Genomic DNA, 12,429 nt, shown 5'->3' on the forward strand with positions numbered 1-12,429 from the left:
ATAAATAATAAGCCTTCTCTTTGGTTATTAATCTTCTCTAATATATAACCAACATTCTAAGAGAACCAACATTTAAGAAAGAAGGCACTCTATGTCTTCTCCACTTTGCTTAGAAAACGTAATATTACACCATACACTTTAATCACCTTTCAGAGACAGATAAAGGTAGGGGGAAAAGTCTTGCAATGCATGTTGGTTTCAACTTCAGAGCAACCATACAGGGCACAAAAAGAGGGCACAAAGTAAGTGAGGAGCATCCTGGTTTAGCCCTGGGGATCACTACCATTGCACTGAGAAAGAAAGAACTCTTTCATCTCTGCTTATTTCTTGTTTTCAGGCTGATACATTTAACTTACTGGTTTCTTTCTCAATTCTTTTGGGCAGGCTGGAGCTTTTCAAATAGGGAGATACAACCAGTTTCTGCCCTGAGGCATTGTGAAATCCCTTAGGATGTCTGCCTGCTATGACTCAGAGCAGCTGTTGAGAATGTAAGCCAGAGTGTTCTTGAGGATGAGGTATGTTCACAGCTCAGGCCGTGCCCGTATATCTGCATAAATATTCCTAGTGAGTGGGTGTCATCTCTGGCATAGGCATCCAGTGCTTGAATTTCAGCACTAAATGGTATCTGTGGGTGTTGGGATGCATTCCTGCAGCCAAAATAGTCTGATAAAAATAATTAACAAAATAAAATAATTGTCAGAAATAAAATCAGTACCATAGGAAAAAAATCATGCCATCTTTCTGGACAAAAGTGATAAAGGTGTTTGAAAAACTATCTTTGATAAATTGAATGAGTAGGCAATGAGTACAATGTCATAGGCTTCTCATATTTAACTTCTGAGAACCCCAGAGCACTGTACTATATGAAGAGACTGAATGTCCTATGAACTTAACATGACAGGCTCGAATGTTCTATGAATCAGACATGCCAACTGTTTATAACTTGGTTATTTTGGGGGTTACTCCATGGTATTCCCTTTCTTGAATGGAATAAAGGCCATCCAAAAATGACTGATGAAAGGTCAGGTGAGTTAAAGAAGAGAAGGCATTTCCATACTTTAAAAATAATATCTACTATAACCACACTGCACAATATGTGCAGTTTGGAAATTAGGATTCTCCTTTTTGATTGTCCTACATTTATACCATCTCCCTTCTAAACCACATCTAAATCTATCCTCTTGCTGAGTGGTAAATGACCCAAATAAAACTTCTCAGTTCTGAGGATAACTAGTTTTTATTGATGATTAAAGTAAATAGTCTGGTTTTGTAAAGTGATCTGTTTTTAGGGTGAATCATTCAACAGATACAATGCTTTGCATAGGCTACATGAAGAGTTTGTATTATTTCTTGGAGTTGACCTTTTTCACTACCGTACCTCCAACAAACTGAATCTGAATACTGTGGAATTTGTAAAATTTGGATCTGTTTTGAATTTATGAAAGTGTCTGTCTGGACTAGGAAACTTGCATAGCACATTTAAATGAGTAGCTAAAGTTAGGAACAAAGGAAGGATCTTAAATTCCAGCATGAACCAAAAAAAGCCTTGGTCCACTGACTGATTCTCTTCCCAGAGGCACAGATGTAAATCAAAAATAACAAGAATAATTACATAGGATATAAATGAAATGAGAAAAGGCTACTTTCTCCATCAAGTACAATTTGCCAATAGTTGATATCATTATAATAAAATTGGAGACTAGCCCTGGAGGATAATACTTGCTAGACACTGCATCTGTTAAGCTAGCCTGAAGAGTACATAGAGAAAAAAGCTCATTGAAAGCATCAATCCATTATTGACTGCCCCAGTTCCCAGCTCCAGAAGCTGACCTTTTCAGCCTTTCATCCCTACTCCACCTCCCAAACAACTGCTTTGCTCTTGAAGCAGTCACACCTTACCTCCACCACCAGGCTCCAATTCCCTCTTCTTCACTGAACATGTTGAAAAGAAAATACCAACTTGTTTATAACTTCCTAAGTTTTCCTCTCCTTCTGCCTTATGACAACAGCTAACACTTGCCTGTGTTTTCTCCAAAGCTTTTTAAATTTTTCTACCCAAAGGCACAAGGCATAAAAGCAAATGTATGTTTTCCTATACCTAAAACTATTTTTTTTTTTTGCAAGATTTAGTATGGTTCTGCCAGCTCTGTGACCACCACTGCTGTGCTGATAGAAGTTGACTTCTTTGCTTCAGGCAGTTCTTTGGGTATTTTCCTCTTTTTCACTTTCTTCACTTAAGCATTTGGAGGTAATTCCCAGGAAGTTCTCAGAAGGTCATTTAACTCCACCATGCTGTTTTAATCCTAAGGCCCCTCAAAAGTTTGTCACTTTCTTTTGCTCCAGCTCTAGAACAGGAAGGGTAAAACAGGCAGCCAAGACCTGCAATGCACAACACTCTCTCCACGTTTTATTTGTAGACTGGTATTCTCTCCAGCAGCATCTAACCTTTGCCTCTGCTCTGCTTTCTCTTTAAAGTTTAAGTTTAAAGCAATAATTTGAAGATGAAAATCCAAACAGACCTCTACAAAAAAAGTAATACAAATCACTACCCTGAGCTAGAGCAATACAACAAGCAGATAAACTCTATTCTGCAGTTTGTCCTTAATGTGCGTTGTTGACAAGCAGTTGTCCTGGCCAGCATCATGGCAAGCATATGTAACACCTATTAAGAAGTTCAGAAATGATGTGCCACACTGTGAAAGACAACAGGAGGCATTCTGGCATTCTTATCAGGATGAGAATTAAATAATGGATGAGAGCTGATGAGCCAAGAGTAACTACACCACAAGACATATTAGACTCATCCCCTTAGCTCCTCAAATGATCTCCCCCTTGTTACATTCCATTAATGTCTTTACTGAGTGCTCTTAATTATTTTCAAATAAAATCCTCTTCCAAAAGTGATGAATCCCCGCGAGCCTCACACAAACACATATACATACACACAGTACAACTTGGTAAGGTAATAGCCCAAGATCTTTCAGTTCAAAATTCTATTACCATTGTCAGCAAGCCAAACTAAAACTGTGTTAGCGTTAGCAGTCTTATACCATTACGATCCAAACTAGAACTAGCCAGACAGGGAGAATGACTCTATAACTCTTCCTTTCATGGGAAATTACCTTTCCTGTGCACTCTGGCAAGACTAGTTTCCTGAGCTTCACTTTTTCACCATGTAGGTTAAAATAAATTACCAGCTACCTCTTTTGACTCTTTTGGACTTAATTTATATCCCTCTTATAAGGTGCTACATACAATGAACTGAAATTCCTTTCAGCATCATGATACAAATGGGACTTTAAACCACATGGTATTCTGAGTTGGAAAAAAGTAGTGAATCTTTATCTTGGGCTTCACTCATGAGCTTGTGTAGATGACATAAAAATCCTACACAACTCCTAGAACATGTGTAGAACTACATTGTCATGGAACTGCTGCATTTTCAGGAAATGTGTTATCAGGAAAGGACTTCTCTCTCCTAACTCTGCAAATACTATACAAATAGCAGTGGGAGTTCTGTGATCATGGGGCACATATATAACATGAAAAGATAAAAAATCCAAGGTTTCTCAGATGTTCTGCACTTGTTCATGAAGTAGGCAATGTAGGCAATTCCCAAGGATTTGTGTGAAAACACAAAGCTGTAAGGTACCAGAAACCAGAACCAAGCGGATGCAGTTTTATGACCAAAGTAGAACCTAGATATAAGTAATGAGTAAGCATTTTTTTTTTTTTGTTTCACAAGAAGCTCTTAAACACAATGTTAACCAGGCCAAAAAGAATAAGGATTAAAATAAAACTAAAAGCTGTGCTTATTTCCATTGTCAAAGATTCAAAACCCACTTTCAGTGCTACTACAAGTATGCTCCACTTCATTCATGGAAAACACTCCCACAGAATCTCTCTTCTCACTTTCCTCACCAAGGGAAGACATCAAAATGCTTACTACTCTTATTCAGTGCATGGATAAATAGAGACAACCCCACAAAATTTCACAGACAGGCCACATTCAGGCAAACTCAAACAAACTCTGAAAGGCTAGGAATAACCGGATGGGTAATTAGATTTTATTGCATTTAGAGACACTATCTTCACTAGTAGGAGAGGGGCTTGAAGTATCCACTTTACAATAAAGAGTGAGGGATTAGTATTCTGTGCCAGAGCTCTCTACACTACCAGAGGCAAGAAGTAAGTACACAAGAACTCTACAGCTTGAATAATGCCCTACAAAGAATGCTCTTCTTCTGATAGGGGCTCAAGATCTGCTGTGCATAACCCATTAAGATGTGGCATTTTTGGTGCAAACCCCATGTCTTCTCCTTGTCTCTGAAAAGATTTCTCTGTTTGAAACATGGCTTCCATTTAGGGCACTCGAGAGGACAACCATCACTGCTGTGTTCTGATTTATGGTGAAGCTCTGTATTATGCCAACTGTGAAATAAACTCTGGGCAATCAATAAGTAATTAAAGCAGAAGTAATGGTTGGGACATAAGTGAGAGTACAAAATGCAGCTACAATCTAATTACTACAATTTGATCCAGAAAAAGTGTCCCTCTGGGCAGCAAAGTTTATTGGTGGAGACGCAAGCTTCTGGGTCATATTTGCCAACAAACATGTTGGACACATGCTGAGCATCCTCACCCCTCCCAAAAGCTGAACTGCTTAATCTGCCCTCTGGACAGAAGGACAAAACTGTGTCTGCAAATTCCTTCTACATCCCTCATGTTCAGCTTTACATGGGCTCTCCCTGAGGAGGGCTTTACATTACCTCAAATTACCTCAAGAGCCCCTGAGGGGGGCTTTACGTTACCTTGGCGAGCAACATCAAAATAACAAGGTCCATCAATTCACATCCAAACTGCAGAATGAGATATTCAGACTTCCTTTCACAACCTAAAGACACGCTATATTCTTAGACACCAAATTTATTCGAAATTTTAGGTCTGCTTAAAGTGAGTGCTGGACCTTAATATGTTCATGAAGCCAGAGCCAGATATGTGAGCAGGGCAGATGTCAAAAATGACATGACCCGTTTGAGCAGGCACCAGTTTACCTCGTTGTAAAGAAAATGAAGCACCTCAGATGACTTGAGATTGCAGTTGACTAGTTTTGATAGAGAATCTAGTATGAGACAGCTTGGGGTTTTCCCTTTTGCTGAGATAGAGTGCCTAAGTTCTTTCCATCCCCTAATTAACAGTCTACCACATGCACTTGATATAGCATGAACATGCCAGAAGCCATTAATTGTTATTGTTAACTATACATCCAATTTTGTTTTCAGAGCAATTTTTCACTATATTTAACTTGCCTGTCCATAAGAAATTATGTTGTAGAAAATTGCATAAAAGTTACAGCATTAACTTGATTAAACATCTGGCAGAGGACTGTGCCCACTGTGGAACTGAATGTGAAGTGCAAATAAATTACTCATAAATGTTACTCATCCACCCCTCTGCAGAATATTATACATATGGAGAATTTAAATATATCTTTCACAATCAAGGAAAGATTAACACTTTCTTGGATGGAAAATATTCCTTTTATATACTTGAAAAGGGACTCTATTCACATAGAAAAGGGAACTTTCAGCTCAGGAAGAAAGCACAATTGTTTCTTCCAACTTGATCTTTACATATGTTATTACAGGATATGAAAGATTATTAGCCTTGGGCACATCTTTCCTAAATTCAGATTATAGGCATGAGGTTTCTGAAACATGTCTTGTTTTCTTAGTGTATCATACAAATGATAGGAAAAAAGAAATCCCTTTTGATCCTTATGTAATAAAAATACAAATTAAAAAATAATGCCCCCTCATGAAAGACATTGTCAGAATACCAGTAAAACAGATTACAGTAATGCCATCAGCTATGTCAGAAGGGACTAATTCTAAGGCATTCTGACCTGCTCCCTGTGAGGAGAGTTTGCTCTGTCAGATAATTTCTGTCTCTCTGCTAGAGAACAGCAGACTTGGGTGAGAGCTTAACCAGTGGAATCTACCCATTCCTGCATGCTTTTAATTTGTTAATTCAAGAAGCTTGGCTGAGCAACAGTACACTTTCCTTCCTCGGTATTTCAACTCTTGCAAAAGAGGAAGCAAAACAGGAAGTGAAAACAAAAAGCAGATGGCAACATCATAATCCCTTCTTTTTCCTCACTCTTTTTCTGATCAAATTTTCCATCTGCTTCTAGTTGCCTCTACTCTTGGGGGTTTTTTTAACTTCATTCACCACTGCTCATTTTCAGCCAAATACTTCTGTCTCTGAGAGATACAGAGTGCTGTTTCCTGCCTCCTGTGAAGCCTAAATGAAGAACTGTCTCTCTCTCTCTCTTTTGATTGACACTGCCACTCACTTCAGCTTCCATTTAGAGACATGCCATTTGGTATAACCAGTTTCACAAATGTGTCAAATTTCACCTTAAATTAGAGTCCTTTTCACCTTGCCTCCTGAGTTCCCTGTCTCTCAACTACTTAGCAGCAACCCTTCCACCTTGTTCTATATCATTATGTCTCAGCTTAATTTCTTAAATAACTCTGGTACATGGCCCATGGACTTTTCCATGCAATTCTGCTCCTCTGAGCTCTGTAGAATTCTAGAGAGAATCACAGAAGTGAAGTAGTGCTGAGGGACACAAACTGCAATGCTGGAGAAGATGCATGCAGAATAAATTTAGGTGGAGTGTCCTTAGAGATGCAATCAGGAGATTTTAAGGGCTAGAATTAGTGGTCATATGACAAAGACAGAGAAAAAGAGAAAAACTGTGTGAGGGAGGGAACAAAAGAGAAAGGAAGGAAACAAGGAGAATTATTTATTTACTTATATGGTATAAGCAACCGCTAGTAATATATATTGCTCCTTAATTAAAATGTTTGATATTGCAGCTTACCATCAATAGCCAATTTGAGATCAGTCAGTGTAGTTCGAACTCTGGATATAACAAGTTGCATCCGGTCAATTTCTTGACGGAGAAATATGTTTATGGGCTGAAAAGCTCCCATCTTTTGAAGTTGTGCTTTCACCTAAAAAAAAGAATAGTGCAATGATTATAAAATCTAATCTCCAGTTTGCCATGCAATAATTTTTGAAAGCAAAAACATTTTCAGAAAAGAAACATTTCAGTAACAGATGGCCATTCAAGTCCTGTGCCAACTGTAAGATTTAGCACACTGTGACTCATTAGCTTACCAGAATGAGCTCCTCCATCATTCTAAGAAGGGAAAGTTCCCTCTTTTTGAAGGGACACAGCAGTTCCTCTGTCCTTGTTAGGGTGCAGGTCTTAGATCTTAAAATAAAAAACCCCACATGCTATACAAAAGCACTGTATGATGGTAACTTCTTTGTATTTCCAAATTGTGCTGGGTGAACTTTATCACCTTTCCTTGCTGAAATAATGTAACACATGGAGTTCCACTTAACAAGAACAATGATATGTAAAAGCTGCTACTTTCAGTAGGATGTGACTTGTTCATAAGACAAGATGCTCATGGTTACATTACTAGAGAGGCAAGACTGCCAGAAATAATACAGATGCCACAGAAATCTGTTACACCATTATGTGCACCATTTTGCAAGTAGAAGCCTTTGGCCTTTTTAGTTTTCAAGGGTAACAGTTTCTCTCAAATTCAACAGAGAATGTTTTCAAAATGGAATCAGTTGCCTGTGCTGGTTAAGGCCATGTTGTAATGAAAGTACCAATAGCATTCCCTGTCTCACTTTTGCATATGATGCGCATGGAATGTGCTTCAGACATGCACTGCAGGTTCCATGTATATCAAAGTTCACTGTATACTACAGCACATGAGTGAGACTTTAATGGCACCTGCAAAAATCATGGTGCCTATAGCCCACACAGTACCAGAACTCCTGATTTTTCAAACTTTCAAGAGTTGTTCCCCACTTTTAGAAAGCCAATGGCTCATATATCTCATTATGTACAATGTTATGTATACTGTACATTTTAAATAAATAATAAACATTACTAAAGATTTAATTATTACCATGAATAGCACATTTCTGCAAGATGAATATCATACAGCAGATAAGTAGCTATAAACACTAGTATAGATACACAAATGCTTTGGCAATTTCCAAATCTTAAATTTCAACTCAGAGCCCAATAAAATACTCTTTCTCATCTCTTTATGCTATCCTCCTTGGGAGACAGCTATCAGCAAGGTTATACATCATATTTTAATCACAAGGACCCATGGATTTGTCAGACAGAATGTCCAAGAACTAGGTGCCAGCCAATTATGCTAATGCTTTGCAGTGTGACAGTACATTTTACAGACTGAGTTAATGCATCCTGTCTGTGAAAGAGAAAAAAATACTTAAATCAGCTATCATACACTGGAGCTGAGGCAATAAAGTTTTTTGGTTAATCACACAATGAAGTATTCTGATTATTTCACAAAAAATTCAAGGAAAAGTCTGCTTTCTGAAAAATTCACAGGAATTGGTAATTTTGCTTCTTGACAAAAAGTAAAAACATTTGATTTATTTTTTTCAGAATTCTTAGAAGTGTAGTGCATGCCACCAATAAGAAAGAAATTGTACAGTATATAGCGTATGCATTTGATCCTTTAAATAAGAAACACACTTTTTATTTCTAGTCTACAGAGCATATGTTCCTTTTGGGGATCATTTAGAGGAAGAATTCTCCCATTTGAGGAAAAATTGTATGGAAGATGTTATTAAAGGGGTTATTTTCCAAAATATTAATATTTATGACTCTACAAAGAGGACATAAAATAAAGATTCTAAAATATTACTGCACTGATAACTGTACAATTTAACTAGTGAATTCTCAGAACACAATCTTCTTCTTTACTTTCATGTACCTACAAAAATACCTATAATGTTTTGAATTATGGAAGCAACCAAGAAAGCAGAAATTTGCTAATCCGACCTCGATATGCTCAGAACACTCAGTCTGCAGCACCAAGCATAACCAGATATCAAAACTGGAAAAAAAAAAGTTCCATACTTCTCATTTTATTGTATACAAATCAATCCTGATCTATGGTGAGATTTACTGAGTACAACACAGTGCATTTCTTGGAAGTACTGTTGCTAAGATTCATTTAGAATACAAGCACTGAAGTATGATTAACTAGCTTTGTATTAGAATTCTTCTTATCAAGCAATCAGATAACTTACAACCAGGGCTGTATGTATTATGACATAAAGATATGGATACCGACTCCCAGAAAAAAACAAACTCAAAAGACTGAACTCATTAACCAAAATAGCTTTTCTGAGATTAATATACTAATTCCATAAAGCCCACTTAGAACATCCCCTTTTCATTATGCAAACAGTTCTCATCCAACATAAAACAATGTGATTTAAGAAAGGAGTTACTAAAATCATAATCTTAATAGCTTTGTCTACATGATTTTGCAATGCATATCTCTACTGTGTCAGATTCCTTTACGCATATTTCTTAACTCTCCTCAGGTCACCAGTTTCTTTGTCAGCACATACTTTATAGGCCTATCAGTAGAAAAGTGGTTGCTGAATTCATGCCATGATCATTGATCAAGTTACTGTAGTAGTGACTGCCTATGGTTTTCAGTAAATGCTATTTTTTTTAATCAGACTTAGTTACTTGCTACATTCCCTGTCAGCAGAAATGGGAAGTCCATCACTCTGTAGATGGATAAGCCAAAGCTCTTTTCAAGGGATGTCAAGGACCCCTTCCTTGCTGCACATTAGGAAGAAGAGATTAAAATACATAGAAAATAGAAGAAGCTCTAGAGCTGGATGACCACCATATCTGGCAGTGTTGATAAGCAAACCAGAGACACATTACAGAATCATCTATGTCCGTGTTTCTGTACAGACCCTGATTTTTTTTTTTTTTTTTTTAGCAAAAACCCTGTACTGAACACTAGATTTCAGGCACACAAAGGTTTTAGCTTCAAATTACACTAACACAAAAGGTGTGCTTCAGGACTCTAAGGTACTTCAATTACTAATCGGGTCAGCCTGCAGGTCCAGACTAGAGACAGACCAAGGCAAATTCCCCAGCAAAACATCTAATGAAGGGCTGGGGTTCTCAGACAAATTCCTATTTCCATGCAGCACTCGCTAATGCAGCCATAGCCTTAGAGGAATTACAGCTAAATCAATACTACAGAAAATATTTAAGGAAAAAAACTGCTGCTACTTGCTATTCCCTAGAAAGCTGTTTTTCAAGATGCAAGGATCATTTTCATTGTAAACTTCTCTGTGTGACAGGCTGACATTTATTCTTGCACCTGTCTTCACTCTCATGGACTGACTGGACCTAATCATTTTACCACTAATCTCCCTGTAACCTGCAAGGCGAGACCCAGAAACAAAAAGGTTCATGAAAGCAGAATTCTTACTCAGAGAAAAATGAGGACAGTTTCAGGTCAGGAGGAAGGTTTATTTTGCTTTTCCACCACCTGTGTCAAACCACAGGTTGAGAAAGCATGCAAAGGTGATTAATTTTGTTTCTACTCTTTTGGGTAAGTTACTTGACTGATGAGAAACATTGCAAGAACACAAAAACAAAAGAAGCAGCATATATCATGGGGTAAAATGGTTGCCCTGTTTTGAAAGCTGTTGAGACTGAAGTCATTGCTGAAGGCTTATAATTGAGAAATGAAGGCCTCTCTGTGGCAGCCTGAAATTTCTCTGGATTCACAATGTATCAAGAGAAAATACAATCTGGAGCTCTGAATGTCAGCAAATAATTGCTGTTGGTACCATCTGTCCCTAACCCAGTCTGATGGGGTTGTAGCTCTCTGAAAATTCACTCCACATTTTCTAAAGGGAGCCACAAGAAACGATCAAAGGTAGCAAAGGCACCTGCCACTTTCCCTGAAGAGAATTTGCTTTTAATTACCTTCATTGTTTCCAAAAAATTTTGCTCCTTTTCTCCACTGATAGTATCCTTGTACCTAGGTTTTCAAAGACTAACTAACACATCATGGCATTACTGGAGCACAATATTATTCTAAAAGCAAACCCAAGCTGTACTGGTAGGACTAATGAATGTTTCTCTTTTTACTGATCTTTTCCAATAAGGAAAATGCATACAAACTCTTTTTCTAGACACATTCCCTCAGTCTTTTACAATTTAGGATATTTGTTTTATTTGTTTCAGATTTATTAAATTGTTTAGTATGTAACAACGTCCTGAATGACCAAATGTTGACTTAAATTGACAAATAACAGAATCCATCTAATTTCTCTTTTTTTTTTTTTCTCAGACATCGCAGGAAGTAATTACATAATCCATTTCACTCCTTATACTTGCAAGCATAATTTCATTTGCCATATTGTAGCTTCTGCCAAACTATTGCTTCTTTCCTCAGAGAATACCTAAACTCTCCCTTCTTTTCTGCTCTGATTGATGAAATTCTTTGTTATATGTTATTGAGCAAGATATTCTTTTTCTTTTTCTGTATTTTAGTGATTTGGGTTTGGGGCTTTTTTCAGCTTATGCAAACTTGCATTTAAAAATTTATCTTTCTTTACAGCTCACTCCAGCTATATCCATGCTTTCTAAAAGGTTCCAGAATAAATGAGTGACAGTTCAAATGAGATACAGATTTGATATAGATTTTTTTGCTTATTGTGCAGATGTGGCCACACTTCTGGCACATAAGCAACACATAAGATGTGGAACTGGGCACTAATGGCAGAAAAGAGAAATTCCCCTACAACAAGGAAAGAATTTGGAAAGACCAAATCAAGTTCTAAGATGTAGAGAATGAGATAAGTTCTAAAATGCAGAGGAAGAGACAAAGTGCAAATTCACTGAAAAATCAGGGTCCAGAAGAAACAATGCCAAATCTCATAACACCACAGAATTAAAATCTGTAGACGTTGTAGTGCAGCTGAGACAGCCAAGGAGATATACAGAGGAATACATTATTAGCAATGAAAAGCTCTTGGAAAATGAACAGAGGATATTCTCTAGAAGGTCTGAGCAAAGGAATGCTATGGAAACTAAGCGTAATTTTTGAATGTTTCAGTGGAAAAATACCATGCCATCCATCAGTAGTGCAGACTGAAAAAAAGGCACGTAAATAGAGAGGTATGATTAATCAAAGTGAAGTGTAATTCACAGATGAAGATGCACAGAGCTTTAGAAAACTAGACATCCACAGAAAGAGATGGTATCTACACTTACTGAACTCAGAATGCATCTATAAGAAATACAGAAGAAAAAAGTAGATCCAACAGCACATCCTCTGTACAAGCTCAAATCTCCTTGGCTGAATCATAACAGGACAGCTATCAAGCCAATTAAAGCAAAATAAGTTTCCTTTGAAGTTCATAGAAGATGTAAGAGAAAGAGTACTCGAGCAAAGTAATGTTAATTCTGAGCATCATTGCAATGATGATTGCTTATTAAAAAATAATACCCTTGTGTATGATTGGCAGATC

The 12,429-nt window shown here is 37.3% G+C and overlaps 1 protein-coding gene across 1 annotated transcript in view; it reads right to left on the reverse strand.

Annotated features, from left to right (window-relative positions):
- Positions 1 to 12,429, reverse strand: part of LOC121337750 (dynein heavy chain 5, axonemal-like) — a 152,442-nt gene that overhangs the window by 11,207 nt on the left and 128,806 nt on the right. The window contains exon 73 of the mRNA XM_041408038.1: positions 6,890 to 7,022. Within this exon, the coding sequence (XP_041263972.1) occupies positions 6,890 to 7,022 (133 nt within the window). The remainder of the gene's footprint in view (positions 1 to 6,889; positions 7,023 to 12,429) is intronic.

Source organism: Onychostruthus taczanowskii, unplaced genomic scaffold, assembly GCF_017590055.1.
Source record: "Onychostruthus taczanowskii isolate IOZ18803 unplaced genomic scaffold, ASM1759005v1 scaffold29, whole genome shotgun sequence".
Classification (NCBI taxonomy): Eukaryota; Metazoa; Chordata; class Aves; order Passeriformes; family Passeridae; genus Onychostruthus; species Onychostruthus taczanowskii.